The sequence below is a fragment of the Cajanus cajan genome, chromosome 10 (assembly GCF_000230855.2).
Source record: "Cajanus cajan strain Asha chromosome 10, NIPB_CcT2T_4, whole genome shotgun sequence".
Taxonomy (NCBI): Eukaryota; Viridiplantae; Streptophyta; class Magnoliopsida; order Fabales; family Fabaceae; genus Cajanus; species Cajanus cajan.
This window is the reverse complement of record NC_138526.1, coordinates 3,993,556-4,010,291: the sequence shown is the minus strand read 5'-3', so window position 1 is coordinate 4,010,291 and position 16,736 is coordinate 3,993,556. Positions and strand designations below refer to the sequence as shown.

Below are 16,736 nucleotides of genomic sequence, written 5' to 3'. Positions count from 1 at the left end.
TGCTTTGTCGAACCAACGACCCTTCTTGGCTTGTGCCAACATGCTGGTGAGGATCGTGCATGATAAAGCCCATCCCATTTGGGGCTGCATTATACCCATATGATGATATTTGCATTTGAGGATTGTGCCCAGAATATGGTATTGGCATTTCTACACTCGTGGGCTGGGTACTTCTCCAATTCAGAGGCATCCCCCATGGGTATTCGCGGGTAGCGTTCACCATTTCTTGTGACGCATTCAGAAATCCCGCGGAGTTCGGAATATTTACAGGAGGTGGAGACATTGCCCCCTGGTCTCATTTGGCACATTTTCTTGATTGGTATTCCGATTTTCTCCATTACCCTGTTCTTCATTAAGCGCATCTCTTCTGCTGGATGTAGACATAGTTCTCCCACTTCTAAGTCTCATAAAAATTAAACACACACAAAACTAGTTCACTTAGTTCGATTAAGCTCACCGAACGAGTCCCACCGGGCGTGCCAATTTGTTTGTAGGGGATTTCGTTCGTAGGTTCTTTTTGTTCGAACTAGCACGAGTTCACGTTTCAATTTGTGGTGTTCGTGACATGACAGAATCGAAGACTTTCAGTGAAAGAAAATAAAATCGTACAAGCAGAGAATAGAGTTAATTTAGGGTGTTGTTTCAGCACGTCAGAAGATCTATGCTCATTGTTTCGAGCACTTCAGAAGATCTATGATGGTTTGGCACATCAGAAGATCTATGCTCACTATTTCGAGCACGTCAGAAGATCTATGCTAGTTTTAGCACTTCAGAAGATCTATGCTTGTTTCAGCACATCAAAAGATCTATGCTAATTGTACAATCAATTTCATGCATATAATAATTAACGTGAATCGAACAGATGACATGTATATTGACTGTAGAAATCATATCCTTCATTAAATGGTAACAGAATTACAATCCGTAAGGATAACGAAACATGTTTAGAGTGACTACACTACACTAGACTAGATTATGCTATGCTACGCTACTCCTAAAAAAGGAAAAGAAAAGTGATCGAGAAATCGTACCCAAAGCTATCTCGTATGCACAGTATGCCTTATGCGCGGGCTGCGGAGTGCGTGTGAGAATTGTGGGAATTGGATTTCTGACCCTTTGCTACGAGCAATGCTCGTTTAATTTATAGACAATTATAGATAAAGATTCAGGAAAGTTAACTATTTCTGATGTGCCCCGGAAGTACATAACCGTTCTAAACTTCCACATCGTGGCTTATTCCCGGGCACGTCTTTGGATAACTCATGGAACTACTCATTAACTTCCCTAAACCTTTCTGCAGCCTTTGACCCTTATCCCATGCTACTTCGACCACTCTTAGATCGTGTCTCCTTTAAGTTCTTCATTTTGAGAGGTTACGAATTGTATTCGTGTATGTCCGGATTCTTGGGATTTTGAGCAACCAACGAAAACTATACTTGAATGTTCCCTGATTTTGCCTGTACTTTTGAGAGGTTGTGGGGGCTATGAGCCTTTCTCCTGAGCAGCGTCCTTCCTGGTTCCATGATTTCGAGAGCTTTACGAAAAATGTCTTCGTGTGTCTCTTGATTCTCTTCAGGCCTTGTATATCTTCTTCAGAAAACTCCTTTGCCATTTTTTCGATCACTTAAGATTTCGAGCACCCCTGTATTTCGAGTATCTCCGAATTTATTTTCCGGTACTAACACACATATACACGGTTTATCCTGGTGAACGACTGATGATTTTCAGACGCTTCATTCCTTTATAGTGTGTTTGGATGAGGAATTTATATAGGATAATTCATTTATTTGAAGAATTTCAAATTCCTTGAGGTGAAATGCTTTGTTTGGATGAGGAATTTACAAAGAATTTGAAATCCAAACATTTGTAAAAAATTCCTCGTCATATCAATTATCATATTCATATTTAATTTTACTCATTCTCTCTTTCTCTATTAAGTGTCAAATAATTTTTGAGTGTGAAAAATCGTTTTATATTTTAGAATATGCGTGAAAGTTCAAACTTATTCTTCAAGCCTAATGTTAACAATTTATGTGATTTACACAAGAAAACTGTAATATAGTAATATGCATCCTATAATGACATAATATGTGTCACTAAAATTAATTTTATCCATACAATAAATATAATATAAGTTGATATATTATTAAAAGTGTAGGTTTAGGCTTTAGAGGCACATAAAATATATTGTTAAATTTTATTTAAAATTAACATTAAAATTGTGTGTAATTATATGTTAAATGAATGTATACCTACATATATTGTACCTATAGTCAGAGACGAATGCATTTGTAGTGTAGTGGGGGCACTTGACCCACTATCATTTGATACATATATATTTTTTTTATAAAAAAAATGTATTTAAAAATAAAAGTTATATTCAAATAAAATAAATATATATTTTAAATTATCGTATGTATAAAATATAAATTTGGAGGAGATGTTCATTTATTTGATGTCTGTCAAACTTACAAAGGAAATTAATTCTTATATATGATAAAGAATACTTCTTAATAACAAATCAATTTTTTTAAATGTTTAATTAATATATATATATATATATATATATATATATATATATATATATTAATTCTCACATATATAATGTAATATATTAAAAAAATTGATAAAATAAAATTTGTAGTATACGATATACTACAAAAAAAATACTCATTACCAACGGACTTTTTCCCACGGATAAATATCCGTCTGAAAAATGACACTACCGACGGATTTTTCCAACGAATATGTATTCGTTTGAAACATAAACAACTCCGATAGATATTATCCACAGATTTTTTCTGTCTAAAATTTTAGATGGATATTACACACACATATTTTTCGTGGGAAAATTATGATGTTTTAGACAGATATTTCCCACGGCTTATCTGTCTAAAACATTGTTTGTCGAAAATGCAAAAACATTTGTCAGTAACTTTAAAAAATATCATGATAAAAGATTAAAAATTAAATTCTTAAATACTTAACTAATTTTATCATACTAATTAATTTTTCATACCAATTATTATATATATATATATATAAATTATAATTAAATGATGATATAAAATAATAATTTACTATCAATATATTTTAATATTATATATAGTTAATTTTATTTAAATTGAGAAATATATATTTAGTGAAATGACATTGATGCATGATACTCTAAAATTAAAAGGTAATTTCTTAACATTTATAATAATTTTACCAATTTTGAACTATATTATTTTTAATAAGTCAAGGTTTTTATTTAATGCAATTTTGAAATGATTTTTTAAAAATATTATCAACAATACCCACGGAATTATCGACAAATGTATCCGTGGGTAATTATCGACAAATGTATCCATGGATAATTATTGACAGATGTATCCGTGGGTATTTATTTTTATTAATAATTTATTTTAAAAATAATGAAATTAATTCATAAGTAATTATGATAAAGAAAAACTAAATTAGATAAGAAGTTAAAAATATATATAATTCTTCTAGTCAAAGAAAAGTTTCTAAAAATGCTATGACACAAGAAAGACATTTGTGTTTTATATATAGAAGTTAATTATTCTTTGATTAGTTACTAATTTTAATTTAATATATATTTATTTAAATTTTAAATATGAATATAGATTTTTTTAAAAAATATAGATTGAGATTACTGTGAAATACCGTGGAGTGGAGACATTGAGTGGTCAAATCTGAAGGGTGTTGCATTAAACAATGTTGTTATTTAATACAATTTTGAAATAATTTTTTAAAAATGTTATCAACAATACCCACAGAATTACCAATAGATGTATATGTGGATAATTACCAACGGATGTATCCCTGGGTAATTATTTTGTATTAATAATTTATTTTAAAAATAATAAAATTAATTCATAAATAATTATGATAAATAAAAACTAAATTAAATATAAAGTTAAAAAAATATATAAAATTCTTCTAGTCAAAGAAAAGTCTCTAAAATCGTTGTGACACAAGAAAGACATTTGTGCTTTATATATAGAAGTTAATTATTCTTTGATTAGTTACTAATTTTAACTTAATATATATTTATACAAATTTTAAATATGATTTATTGATTTAAGTATAATATTTATTTATATATAATTTGTTATAAATTTTAATTATATATAATAAAAATATAACTTGTGAAATACACAAACTAAAATACTAGTATTTTTTAATTTACATAAAAGTTATAATATTATATTATATTGTAACTTGTGAAATATACTAGAATGAGAAGGATCCAAAGATTGTACAAGTATGAGATTGTATAGTTGAGGATGGCTTAAAGGAATTAATTTGTACTATTTATACCAATAAGATGTATATACTCTTTGGAAGCTTATTTCATAAGAATTTTACAATTAAACATGCTTGAAATGGAGTAATTTAGGGATGTGTGACATTCTAGGAAAGGGCTACCCACGAAGGGTTTGGACTGGTAAAGGATTCTAAATAGCGAGGAGTTGCGTGAAGTGTCTGTCGGGGTTATTTCATGATTTTTATCTGAGGGGATATTTTATGAGGGTTATTTTTATAATGTTATTACAGAAACATACTCCACAATGATGAAATATTGTACATTTTGAGTCTAAGCTCTCACGGTTTTGCTTTTGTTCATTACTCAAAAAGGCCTATGTAACATAGGACTTGTTTGTATCCCAACAACACTCCCCTCAAACAAGGGAGCTAACCTTTCATGCAGCGGAATCTGTCTTTATATATCACATTATATGTTATGAGTTATGAGGGTTGTTATCGCATCCAACCTTGCGGCTGTGATACCACTTTTGGGATTATTTTATGATATTTTATAAGGGTTATTTTTATAAGGTTATTACACACACAACTCCACAATGATGAGATATTGTCCGCTTTGGGACTGAGCCCTCACGATTTTGCCTTTGGTCATCACCCAAAAGGCCTCTATATCATTGGAATATGAGTATGTTTTATAAGTTGTTATTTTTTCCCTTATTTTATTGATGTAGGACTAGTTTGTATCTCAATAGTGTCGTGGAGTGGAGCTGCTGACAGGTCAAATCTTAAGGGGTGTTGCACTAAACAAGGGTGTTATTTAATACAATTATGAAATGATTTTTTTTAAAGATATTATCAACAATACCCGTGGATATATCCATAAGTAACTACCCATGGATATATCCGTAAGTAACTACCCACGGATATTTCCGTCTGTAATTATTCACGGATGTATTCGCCGGTAAAGTCATTAAGAAGTTACTCATGGGTGAAAATTCATCGATAAATGTTTTGTATGAGCAATTTACCGACAAATTATTATTTGTTTGTAATCCGTCGGAAACAAAGTGTTACCCACGAATTTTTTAGGTTACCGACGAATTTTGGTCGTTTGTAATTCTGAAATTTTTTGTAGTTAACGTGTTTACCTTTTGTACTTTTTATTTATTGTATAAGTTGATTAAAAAATCAAAATAGGAAATATTGAAAGATTTATGTTCTATTTAAAATTTTTATTATAAAATATATTTTAAAATAAATTATCATCTAAAACTTTATATTAGATATTAAAAACATGTTTATATCATAAGTAAATTAAATTTGATTTTTAAAAAATTTAACATATTTATTTTTATATTTTTTATTAGTGTTAAATTATTATAAAGTAGGTTTTTAGGGTTGTAGTTCTAACCAAACATTTAAAAAATGTCTATGAAAAATAAATAAGTCATATTTAGAATATGTATTTTTAAAAAAGGTTAGGTTCAAACTTACTAAATTATAATATAATCTAGTATGACCTAGTTTATTTTCATTTTTAATTGTAATCATAGATATAAAAGTTTATAAAAAAATAATTATAATATATATTTACTTTTAAAAGTTATATGTAAAATTTTAATACTACAAGTATATGAATAAGTATTGTCCCCACTATCTAAAGTTTCTAGATCCATCACTGCCTATAGTGACATTTTTCTAGGGATGGAAAAATGGGCCAGCCCGGCCTGCCATTGGCCCGCCAAAAATGGGCCGGGCTGGGCCAGACCGCCAATGTAAAATGGGCTGGGGATGCTGGCCCGCCCCGTCTAAGGACAGGCTGGCGGGTTGGCGGGCCAGCCCGCATACAAAAAAATAAATAAAAATGGAAAAAAAATATAAATTTTATGTTCAAATAAATTTTTTTTGCTACAAATAAATAAATATAACCATATGAAATTAAAAATGCATACATATTGTACAAAATATATGTTCAACAAAAGTAAATTATAAACTTAGAACAAAATCAAATAGAAATTAGTCCACTTACACCAAAAATCAAAACCAAATTATAAACTTACAAATTACTTATAAATTAATTTTTTGGATAGTCCACAAAACAAGTTTAAATAGAACTAATTAACTTTGAATTTTCATTTTAAGAATATTAGAAACTCTCTTGGAAGAAGTTGTCTCTAATTTTTTTCTTGATCATCTTCATCCTCATCTTCTACATCAAAATAAAATAAACATAAAAATAATTAAATTAAAAAAAATATGCCGGCCTACTATTTGGCCCGGTGGGTTGGCGGACTTGGTGGGACGGGCTTGGCGGGTTGGCGGGTTGAAATGATGGGCCCGATCCACCAATTTTTAGCAGGCCAACGAGCCAGCCCGCGGACCACAACCCACTTTGCCATCCCTAATTATTTTTATGTCAATGTGTGTAACATTTCTTATTGTGATACCAAATAACATTTAATATAAGTTTAAAAACTTACACTAAATTTTATACTTTTAATATTTTTTGTGTTACATAATTTTAATCAATCGAATCGTTGAATTATATGATATTATACTTAAGATCATGTATATCAAATTTCACATGATTCCATGATTCCAAAATTATTTAATATATTATACTTAAGATCATGTATATCAAATTTCACATGATTCCATGATTCCAAAATTATTTAATATAAATAATTTTAAATTATGTGAAATTTGATATACATGATTTTGAATATAATATCACCTAATTAAACGATTGGATTAGTTAAATTTACATTAGATAAAAAGTTATTAAAGATATAAGTTTTTAAACTTATACTTACTTTCAACGATTCATATATTTGTGTATGTATATGTAACACACACACATACACACGCACGCACGCTCACACACACACACACACACACACACACACACACACACACACACACACACACACACACACACACACACACACACACACACACACACACACACACACACACACACACACACACACACACACACACACACACACACACACACACACACACACACACACACACACACACACACACACACACACACACACACACACACACACACACACACACACACACACACACACACACACACACACACACACACACACACACACACACACACACACACACACACACACACACACACACACACACACACACACACACACACACACACACACACACACACACACACACACACACACACACACACACACACACACACACACACACACACACACACACACACACACACACACACACACACACACACACACACACACACACACACACACACACACACACACACACACACACACACACACACACACACACACACACACACACACACACACACACACACACACACACACACACACACACACACACACACACACACACACACACACACATATATATATATATATATCGATTTAGATAAGTTTATTTATATTTTATAAAATTTAATAAACCTTGTTGATGAAACTAAATGAAAAGGAATTATCCTAACCAAGCATCAAGATTAGTGATATGAAACATGAAACACCATAATTTCCTTAATGTCTACTTTGTGTAATAAATGTTCTATATAGGTTTATATTTCTTGTTATGGAGAAGAGTTAGTAGTGATGAGATAACCCTCAAGTAAAGTAAATCTTGAGTAGGTTAAATTATAAATAAGAAAACATATATATATATATATATATATATATATATATATCGGTTTAGATAAGTTTATTTATATTTTATAAAATTTAATAAACCTTGTTGATGAAACTAAATGAAAAAGAATTATCCTAACCAAGCATCAATATTAGTGATATGAAACATGAAACACCATAATTTTCTTAATGTCTACTTTGTGTAATAAATGTTCTATATATGTTTATATTTCTTGTTATGGAGAAGAGTTAGTAGTGATGAGATAACCCTCAAGTAAAGTAAATCTTGAGTAGGTTAACTTATAAATAAGAAAACATATATATATATATCGTTTTAGATAAGTTTATTTATATTTTATAAAATTTAATAAACCTTGTTGATGAAACTAAATGAAAAAGAATTATCCTAACCAAGCATCAATATTAGTGATATGAAACATGAAACACCATAATTTCCTTAATGTCTAATTTGTGTAATAAATGTTCTATATATATATGTTTATATTTCTTGTTATGGAGAAGAGTTAGTAGTGATGAGATAACCCTCAAGTAAAGTAAATCTTGAGTAGGTTAAATTATAAATAAGAAAACATATATCTATATATATGTATATATATATATATATATATATATATATATATATATATATCGGTTTAGATAAGTTTATTTATATTTTATAAAATTTAATAAACCTTGTTGATGAAACTAAATGAAAAAGAATTATCCTAACCAAGCATCAATATTAGTGATATGAAACATGAAACACCATAATTTCCTTAATGTCTACTTTGTGTAATAAATGTTCTATATATGTTTATATTTCTTGTTATGGAGAAGAGTTAGTAGTGATGAGATAACCCTCAAGTAAAGTAAATCTTGAGTAGGTTAAATTATAAATAAGAAAATGAAAATTGAGATTTTATCAATTTCAAATTCATAAATTAGAAAGACTATAAATCCAAGATTACATGTTGACTTTTGATCATCCCACAAGGCCAAGATCTTCTAGCTGGAGTTTTGAGTTTCATAAAGCTAAAGGAAGATCATTAGAGTAGAGATCTGTAAAGATTGAAGTTGAGGAAGTTAGGCTTTGGAGAGTTTTGGAAACATCTTCCTAATTTGATATTTGTTTTTAGGAAGAAAATTTGAGGTAAGGGAATCTTCATCCTTGTTTATGTTGGTTGAATGTGTGAATTTGAAGTTGTTTGGAGCTAATTTGTATTAACAATATCAAGCAAGACACAATCAATGGGATTAAATTGACAGATAAAGAGCAAACAGAATCAACTATTATTAAGGAAAGAATCAGCTATTATTAAGGAAACAAATTTCTACAAATCAAAAACAAATTAGCCACTATTAAGGAAATCTAGTGCAGCAAATCAATCATAATTAGGATTGTTTTATTTCAAATAATGGAGCATCATTTGCTACCTTATTTAGAAATTAGCCTTTATCACTATTTGTAATATATTTATCCTCTCACCCTCTGTTTTATGTAGTGTTCACGTTTCTATTTTACAAAAGATTAAATTCACCTTCCAATTTTCTTCTTGGTATCAAGAGCCTTTGTGAACACCATGACATCCTTATCTCTCAATGTTGACAATTTCATTACCCTCACACTCACACCAGCAAACTACCCATTGTGGCGTGAACAAGCTTTAGCACTTGCAGAAAGACAAGATCTGGTGGGACATCTCACAAATGAAGATCATGCCCCTACTCAACACACCACTCCAGATTCCAATAACACTACAAACTCAGAAATATTTACCCCAAAATTAACTAATGAATTTTTCACCTGGCGCAAGGCAGATCGTCTTCTCCGAGGATGGATAATCGGAACACTTTCTGAAAAAGCTCTTGGCCTCGTTATTGGCCTAGACACGTCCCATGCAGTTTAGGATGCACTTAAGGATGCATACATGGAAGATTCTCAAGAACGTGAGTTCACGCTCCGTCAACAAATTACATATCTCCGCAAAGAGGATGATCGCACTGTTGGAGAACACATTCACATCTTTAAAGGCCTATGTGATAACTTAGCAGCTATTGGGAAACCTATCCCAGACAAGGAAAAAGTTTTCTATCTCCTCACTAGCCTTGGTCCTAACTATGAAACATTCACAACAACAATGCTAAAGCCTCCTAGGCCATCTTACTCTGAACTAATCTCGCAACTCCAGAGCCTTGATCAGTGACGTAGTTGGTTCTCTAGCCACACCAATATGCAAAACTCACTTACTTCTCACATGGCTTTCTATGGCCAACACCAACAAAGATCTCACCAGTCTTCCTCACAAAATCGTGGGATTTCTCAATCTTTCACATCAACCAGGCGAGGATTTCATGCCCAAACACCAAGTAATCAAACTCAAACTCACTCTATCGTGACCACTCAGCAAACACGTCCCCTGCCACCAGGAGAACGTCGTATGACATCTACAGAACGCGAGCTATATCGAAATGAGAAGTGTCAGTATTGTGGCAAGATGGGTCATATAGCAAAAATATGTTGGTGGGTGGCTAAGAAACCAACTCAATCTGATGATATACCACAAGCTCTAGCTGCACTCACCCTAGATAACACAATAGCTGAAACAGAATGGACCTCTAACACTGGAGCCTCCAATCATATGACAGGTAAACCGAGTATGCTTAATAACATCCAAAAATATTCAGGTACAAATTCTGTCCTTATTGGTGATGGTTCTTCTCTACCAATTCTTGGTACTAGAGACTCATTCATCAAGCAAAGGAATGTTACTCTACCCCTTCATGATGTCTTACTAGTTCCTTCCTTAACAAAGAATCTACTCTCTATAAGTCAATTAACTAAGCAATTTCCTGTTAATTGTGAATTTTCTAATGTTGATTTTTGTGTTAAGGAATGAGAAACAGGGAAACCAATGATCACAGGGAGGCGCAAAGGTGATCTATATGTACTTTCTCCCTCACCTGAATTGCATTACTCTCATCGTTTCAAATCTGGATCAGCAGACACTTGGCATCAATGCCTAGGACATTCTCAAACTATAGCTCTATACAATTGTTAAAGAATAAAGGGTTAATTGATGTAGTAGGAAAAGTAAAATCTGAACATCTTTGTGATAGTTGTCAATTGGTAACGCTTAATAAATTACCTTTTTCTTCTTCTAAACACTCTAGTTTTGCTATCTTTGAAAAAATACATTGTGACTTGTGGGGACCTACCCCAATTTTATCTATTGGTAAATTTCGATATTATGCATGTTTAGTTGATGATTTCTCTAAGTATACGTGGATTATTCCCTTACACCAAAAATCTGATTTTTTTCCTACTTACATATCCTTTGAACTGTATGTTAAAAAACAATTTAACAAAGAGATCAAGATTTTTCATTCTGATGGAGGGGGTGAATTTATCAACTCCAAATTATCAAATCATTTTAATTACTTTAACAAGTACTGTTCATCAAGTTTCTTGTCCATACACCCCCAGAACAAATAGGTATGGTTGAAAGGTGACATAGAATAATACGCGAACTAGGTATGACTATGTTGTTTCATAGTGGTGCTCCTTTGTTTCTATGGGTTGAAGCTTTTACTACAGCTTTCCACTTGATTAATAGGCTTCCATCATCTTCCCTTAATTTTGAAACTCCATATTTTGCTTTGCATGGAACACACCTTGACTACACTTCACTTCGAGTGTTTGGGTCTAAATGTTTCCCTTACACCTAGGACACACGATGCCACAAATTTGATCCAAAAACTACTCTATGTCTTTGTTGGATACAGCGATAAATATAAAGGATATAAGTGTTTTCATCCTCCTAGTAAGAAATTTTTCATCTCTCGACATGTTGTTTTTGATGAATTAATATTTCCATATAAGAAGAATATTATCCAAAATAATGCTCCACCTACTACAAAACATGTCATTAGTATTTTTGACTCTTGGTTACCTCACACTAACTCTGACTCTTGTGCAGATTTGTCAACCTCTCCGTCTACTTCACCATGCTTAAGTCCACTACCCACAACCTTGATACACTCTCCTACTGCACACCTTCCTGTTGCAGCTTCTCTCCCATCTATCAATCCACTACCATCCTCTCTGGATCAACTTGGCACCACACATGAGTCAATCACTCAACCGGAACAAACCCTACACTATGAAGTTGAGCACCATGAGTACTCCACACAACCTTCACAATCTGAACATGTGCTTGAATTTGGGTCTCCCACCTCACCTTCTTCACATGAGCCCGTCTCATCAACACAAACCCAACAACCACAAGATCTACCTTTGCATCCGATGGTTACTCGTTCACAACGCGGAATAGTAAAGCCTAATCCAAAATATGCATTACTTTCTACCTCGTCTGAGAACATCCCACAAAACCCACACAACATTCGTTCAGCGCTATCCCATCTTGGGTGGAAGGCTGCCATGGGTGAAGAACTTGAGGCTTTACACAAAAATCAAACTTGGCAAATAGTTCCCTAAACTTCTAATATGCATGTCATTGGCTCTAAACGGGTTTTTAAATCCAAACTCAAACCAGATGGATCTCTAGATCGCCTCAAAGCTTGAGTTGTTGTAAAAGGATACCACCAAGTTGATGGAGTGGATTATATTGAAACCTTTTCTCCAGTAATTAAGCCAGGAACCATCCGATTAATCATCACTGTCACTCTTGCTCAGAAATGGCATATTCATCAACTTGACGTCAAAAATGCCTTTTTACATGGTGTTCTCTCTGAAAATATATACATGGAACAACCTCCTGGAATGGCTGATCCTAACTCCCCAAACCATGTATGCAAGCTCCAAAAGGCTCTTTATGGCCTCAAACAAGCACCTCGGGCCTGGTTTGATCGCTTCAGTTCATTTCTTCTTAAATATGATTTTTTTTTGTAGCATGGCTGACCCATCCTTATTTATTTCTCACACTAATTCTGGATCTATTATTCTTCTTCTCTATGTTGATGACATACTTATCACAGGATCCTCCACCACCCTCGTTTCTAACTTTATTAATCTCTTGCAATTTGAATTTTCCATGAAGGACTTGGGGCCTCTTCACCACTTCCTAGGAATTGAGATACTTCCAACAGATGATGGCCTTCATCTATCTCAATCACATTATGCTCTAACTATCCTTGAACGAGCTAACATGATTGATTATAAACCGATGAGCACACCTCTTGAATCTAAGACCAAGTTCACATCAAATCACACTTTGCTTGAGGATCCAAGTCACTTCCGTGGGCTTTTTGGAGCTTTACAATACCTCACTCTTACCCGTCCTGACCTTTCATACAGTGTTAACTATGTGTCTCAATTTATGCATGCTCCAACTATTATGCATTTCAAAATGGTTCGGCGTATCTTGCGATATGTCAAAGGCACTATTAATGTAGGTTTACATTTTACCTCTAACACTACACTTGATCTTTTTGCCTTTTCAGATGCATATTGGGCAGGTTGTCCTACCACTCGACGTTCTACCACTGGCTATTGTACTTTTCTTGGAGGCAACCTCATATCGTGGTGCGCAAAGAAATAACCCACCGTCTCTTGCTCTAGCACCGAAGCTGAATATAGGGCTATGGCTAATACTACAGCTGAACTCACATGGCTGACATTCCTTTTGAAAGACCTCCGCATCCCGCTTACTTATCCTCCCACTCTTTATTGCGACAATATTAGTGCTCTTCATCTCACCATCAATCCTGTCTTTCAGGCTCGAAGCAAACATATTGACCTAGACTATCATTTTGTTCGTGAACGAGTTGCTCTTGGACTTCTTGTCACTCGCCACGTCCCCACCAATAATCAAGTTGCATATCTTTTTACTAAACCTATGTCAAAGGCTACACTAATGCATTTTTGTCCCAAACTCTGCCTTCAACCTCGGCCTCGTTTGCGGGAGGGTATTAACAATATCAAGCAAGACACAATCAATGGGATTAAATTGACAGATAAAGAGCAAACAGAATAAGCTATTATTAAGGAAACAGATTGCTACAAATCAAAAACAAATCAGCCACTATTAAGGAAATCTGGTGCAGCAAATCATTTATAATTAAGATTGTTTTATTTCAAATAATGGAGCATCATTTGCTACCTTATTTAGAAATTAGCGTTTATCACTATTTGTAATATATTTATCCTCTCACCCTCTGTTTTATGTAGTGTTCACGTTTCTGTTTTACAAAAGATTAAATTCACCTTCTAATTTTCTTCTATTTGATGACCTAATATTGAGATTTTTGGTGATTTCCTCTTGTTGGGGTTTTGGATCCTACCTAGAGGGAATAATTTTGGGTTGGTTCGTACTGGCATGTGTGTTTCCCCGTAGGATTTGATGTTTTGGAGTTATTAAGTGTGATGTTTAAGAATTGTTAGATGTGGCTTTGGGCACTCGAATGGCCCTAGATGTTGAATTTGATGGATTTTTCGCTCAACGAGATGGGTTCTCGCTCAATCAATGAGCCTTCGTGGGATGAAGGACCAAGTATAAGACAAGAAGTTTTCACTCAATGAGATCAATTTCACTAAGAAAATGAAGAACATGTTTAATCTTGATTAAGCAAATCAACGTTCGTTGAGCCAAGAAGTTGTGTGATTTGTGATCGTTATAGTTTCACTTAGCAAAATGGTTGGCTAATCAAGTTTTAGCCCCCTATGGTTCAGAAAGAGAAATTCACTCAACAAAAGGGATTCAACTCAACGAATTTTGGCCTCTATGATAGGTACCATTTGGATTGCTTAGCAAAGAGATTTTGCTTATTAGTGTTTGGTCTCTATGGTAAGACATGTTTATACTTGTGTTGCAACATGTCAGAAAATAAAACTTGTGAAAATCTATTTCAACATAAACAGGAATGTATAAGTCTATAAGATAACCTGTAAGAGCATGAGTGGACAGTCAATGATTCCATCTGAACCAGGAATATTGTAAAGGAGCTCATCGAAGCAAGGGAATGGGGGCTTCAAATCATCACCAAATTGGTCAAGTGTCACATCTGCATCAGCCTCAATGAACAAGACACCTTCCCCAGTGCAATCCACCATTAGTTTGCCATCAGGACCCTCCCTAATTAAGCCTTCCCGCCAATGGATAGTAAAACACAAGTGCTTTAGCGAGTGCTTGTCTAATGACTTCAACAGGGTCTTTCCCTTTCGTTAGAGGCTGGTAGCGATAAAATTGTATCAGTGAATAATGAGCACGTAAGATATGATGGTTATCTATGTTAGATAACTGCTTAAGCTCACGAGGAGTGGGGTTAGCTGGGGCCAGGGTTTTAAATTGCGGACCGCATCCCGCATTGCGGCCGCAATATTGCGGTTGCGGCCTTGTCCGCAACGGCATCGGACCGCAATTGCGGTGAGACCGTAAATCACGGTTTTTTCCATAGCGTAACGGTGTTGCGTCCGCAACACCTCCGTTTTGAATCCGCAAACAACAAGGGGAACAGGAAATCGTTTTGAATCCGCAAACGACAAGGTAAAACAGGGAATCGTTTTTAAAAAAGTTAACTTTTTTGGGAATCTTTTCAGAACGCAACAGAGAACACAGAAATTATTCACGAGATCGTTGAAACTTTAACTTAAAAGGTGAAAAACAAACATAGATTCATAGAACTTACACTTTCATTCGGAACTCCCTTCGTATCTCTACCAAGAAGCGGAAGCTTGGTTGTTAATGGTAAGTTTTCTGACCCCTGTTTGTCTTTGTTGTTGTTCGTTGATAGCCTTGCCATTGTTGTTGGCTTGATTTTTGCTTGATTGTTGCTTGATTTTGGCTTCATTTTCGCTTGATTTTGGCTTCATTTTCGCTTGGTTTTTGCTTGAAATGCTGCGGTGAGGTTTGGGGGCTTAACAGCAGCGGCGACGCATTCCAAAAGAAAACCTAAATTTCTTTTAATATTATTTTTTATTTAGTGAGTTGGACAATGGAGACCCAAATTGAATGTTTGACACTTGGACTTGGACTCTATCGGCGTTTGTGTTTAGGAATTATCTGAGCATGAAAAAAAGTAGAATGCACGTGGGCTAGCTTTGGGCTTCTATTTGTGGGCTTTAATTAAAATTTGAAATGGCCTTTAGTCATCAAATTAGAATGGACGTGGGCTAGCTTTGGGCTTGTGTTTGTGGCCTTTAATTAAAATTTTAAATGGTCATTAATCATCAATTAATTTAGTTTTTTTTTGTTAACCGAAGCTATTTAATTTCATTAAAAAGCATAATAACTGTAAACTAAGTACACATGCAGTTGTTTTATCACATGGATGAAAATCTTTCTTTTATTATTATTTAGCCAGTAAAATGCAAAAAAAAAAAAATGCTTTTGTTAGTAAATGTTTTCTACCATGATAATCACCACCAAATATACAAATATTGTAATAGTAAATTAAAAAATATAATTATAATTATTATCTAATTTAAACGAAATGAAATTAGCATATCTTTAAAACTAAACTCAACTTATTTTATTTTTACAGAAAATAATGTATTTTTGTTAGTCAATTAGTTTTAAGTTTTTAAATTTGATAAAAGAAAATATTTTTTTAATTTTTTAAAATAGAAGGGTATAATGGTTAAAAAATGCAAAGACCAAAGTGGTTACCGAAAACGGTATCCCTTTTATATATTAGTATAGATGTGAATGATTATTAGAATATTTTGCAATATTTTTATATATAATATGCTTAGCCTAATTATATGTATATCAATATTAGGTTGTTTATATTTATTTTTATTATTATGTTAATTTATTAGTCATTGTTCTGAAG

General features: G+C 33.2%; 1 protein-coding gene across 1 annotated transcript in view; it reads right to left on the bottom strand.

The window, feature by feature from the left end:
- Nucleotides 1–15,830, bottom strand: part of LOC145952839 (uncharacterized) — a 40,298-nt gene extending 24,468 nt beyond the window's left edge. The window contains exon 1 of the mRNA XM_083065875.1: nt 15,591–15,830. Within this exon, the coding sequence (XP_082922001.1) occupies nt 15,591–15,752 (162 nt within the window). The 5' untranslated portion in view covers nt 15,753–15,830. The remainder of the gene's footprint in view (nt 1–15,590) is intronic.
- Between the last annotated feature and the right edge of the window lie 906 nt (nt 15,831–16,736).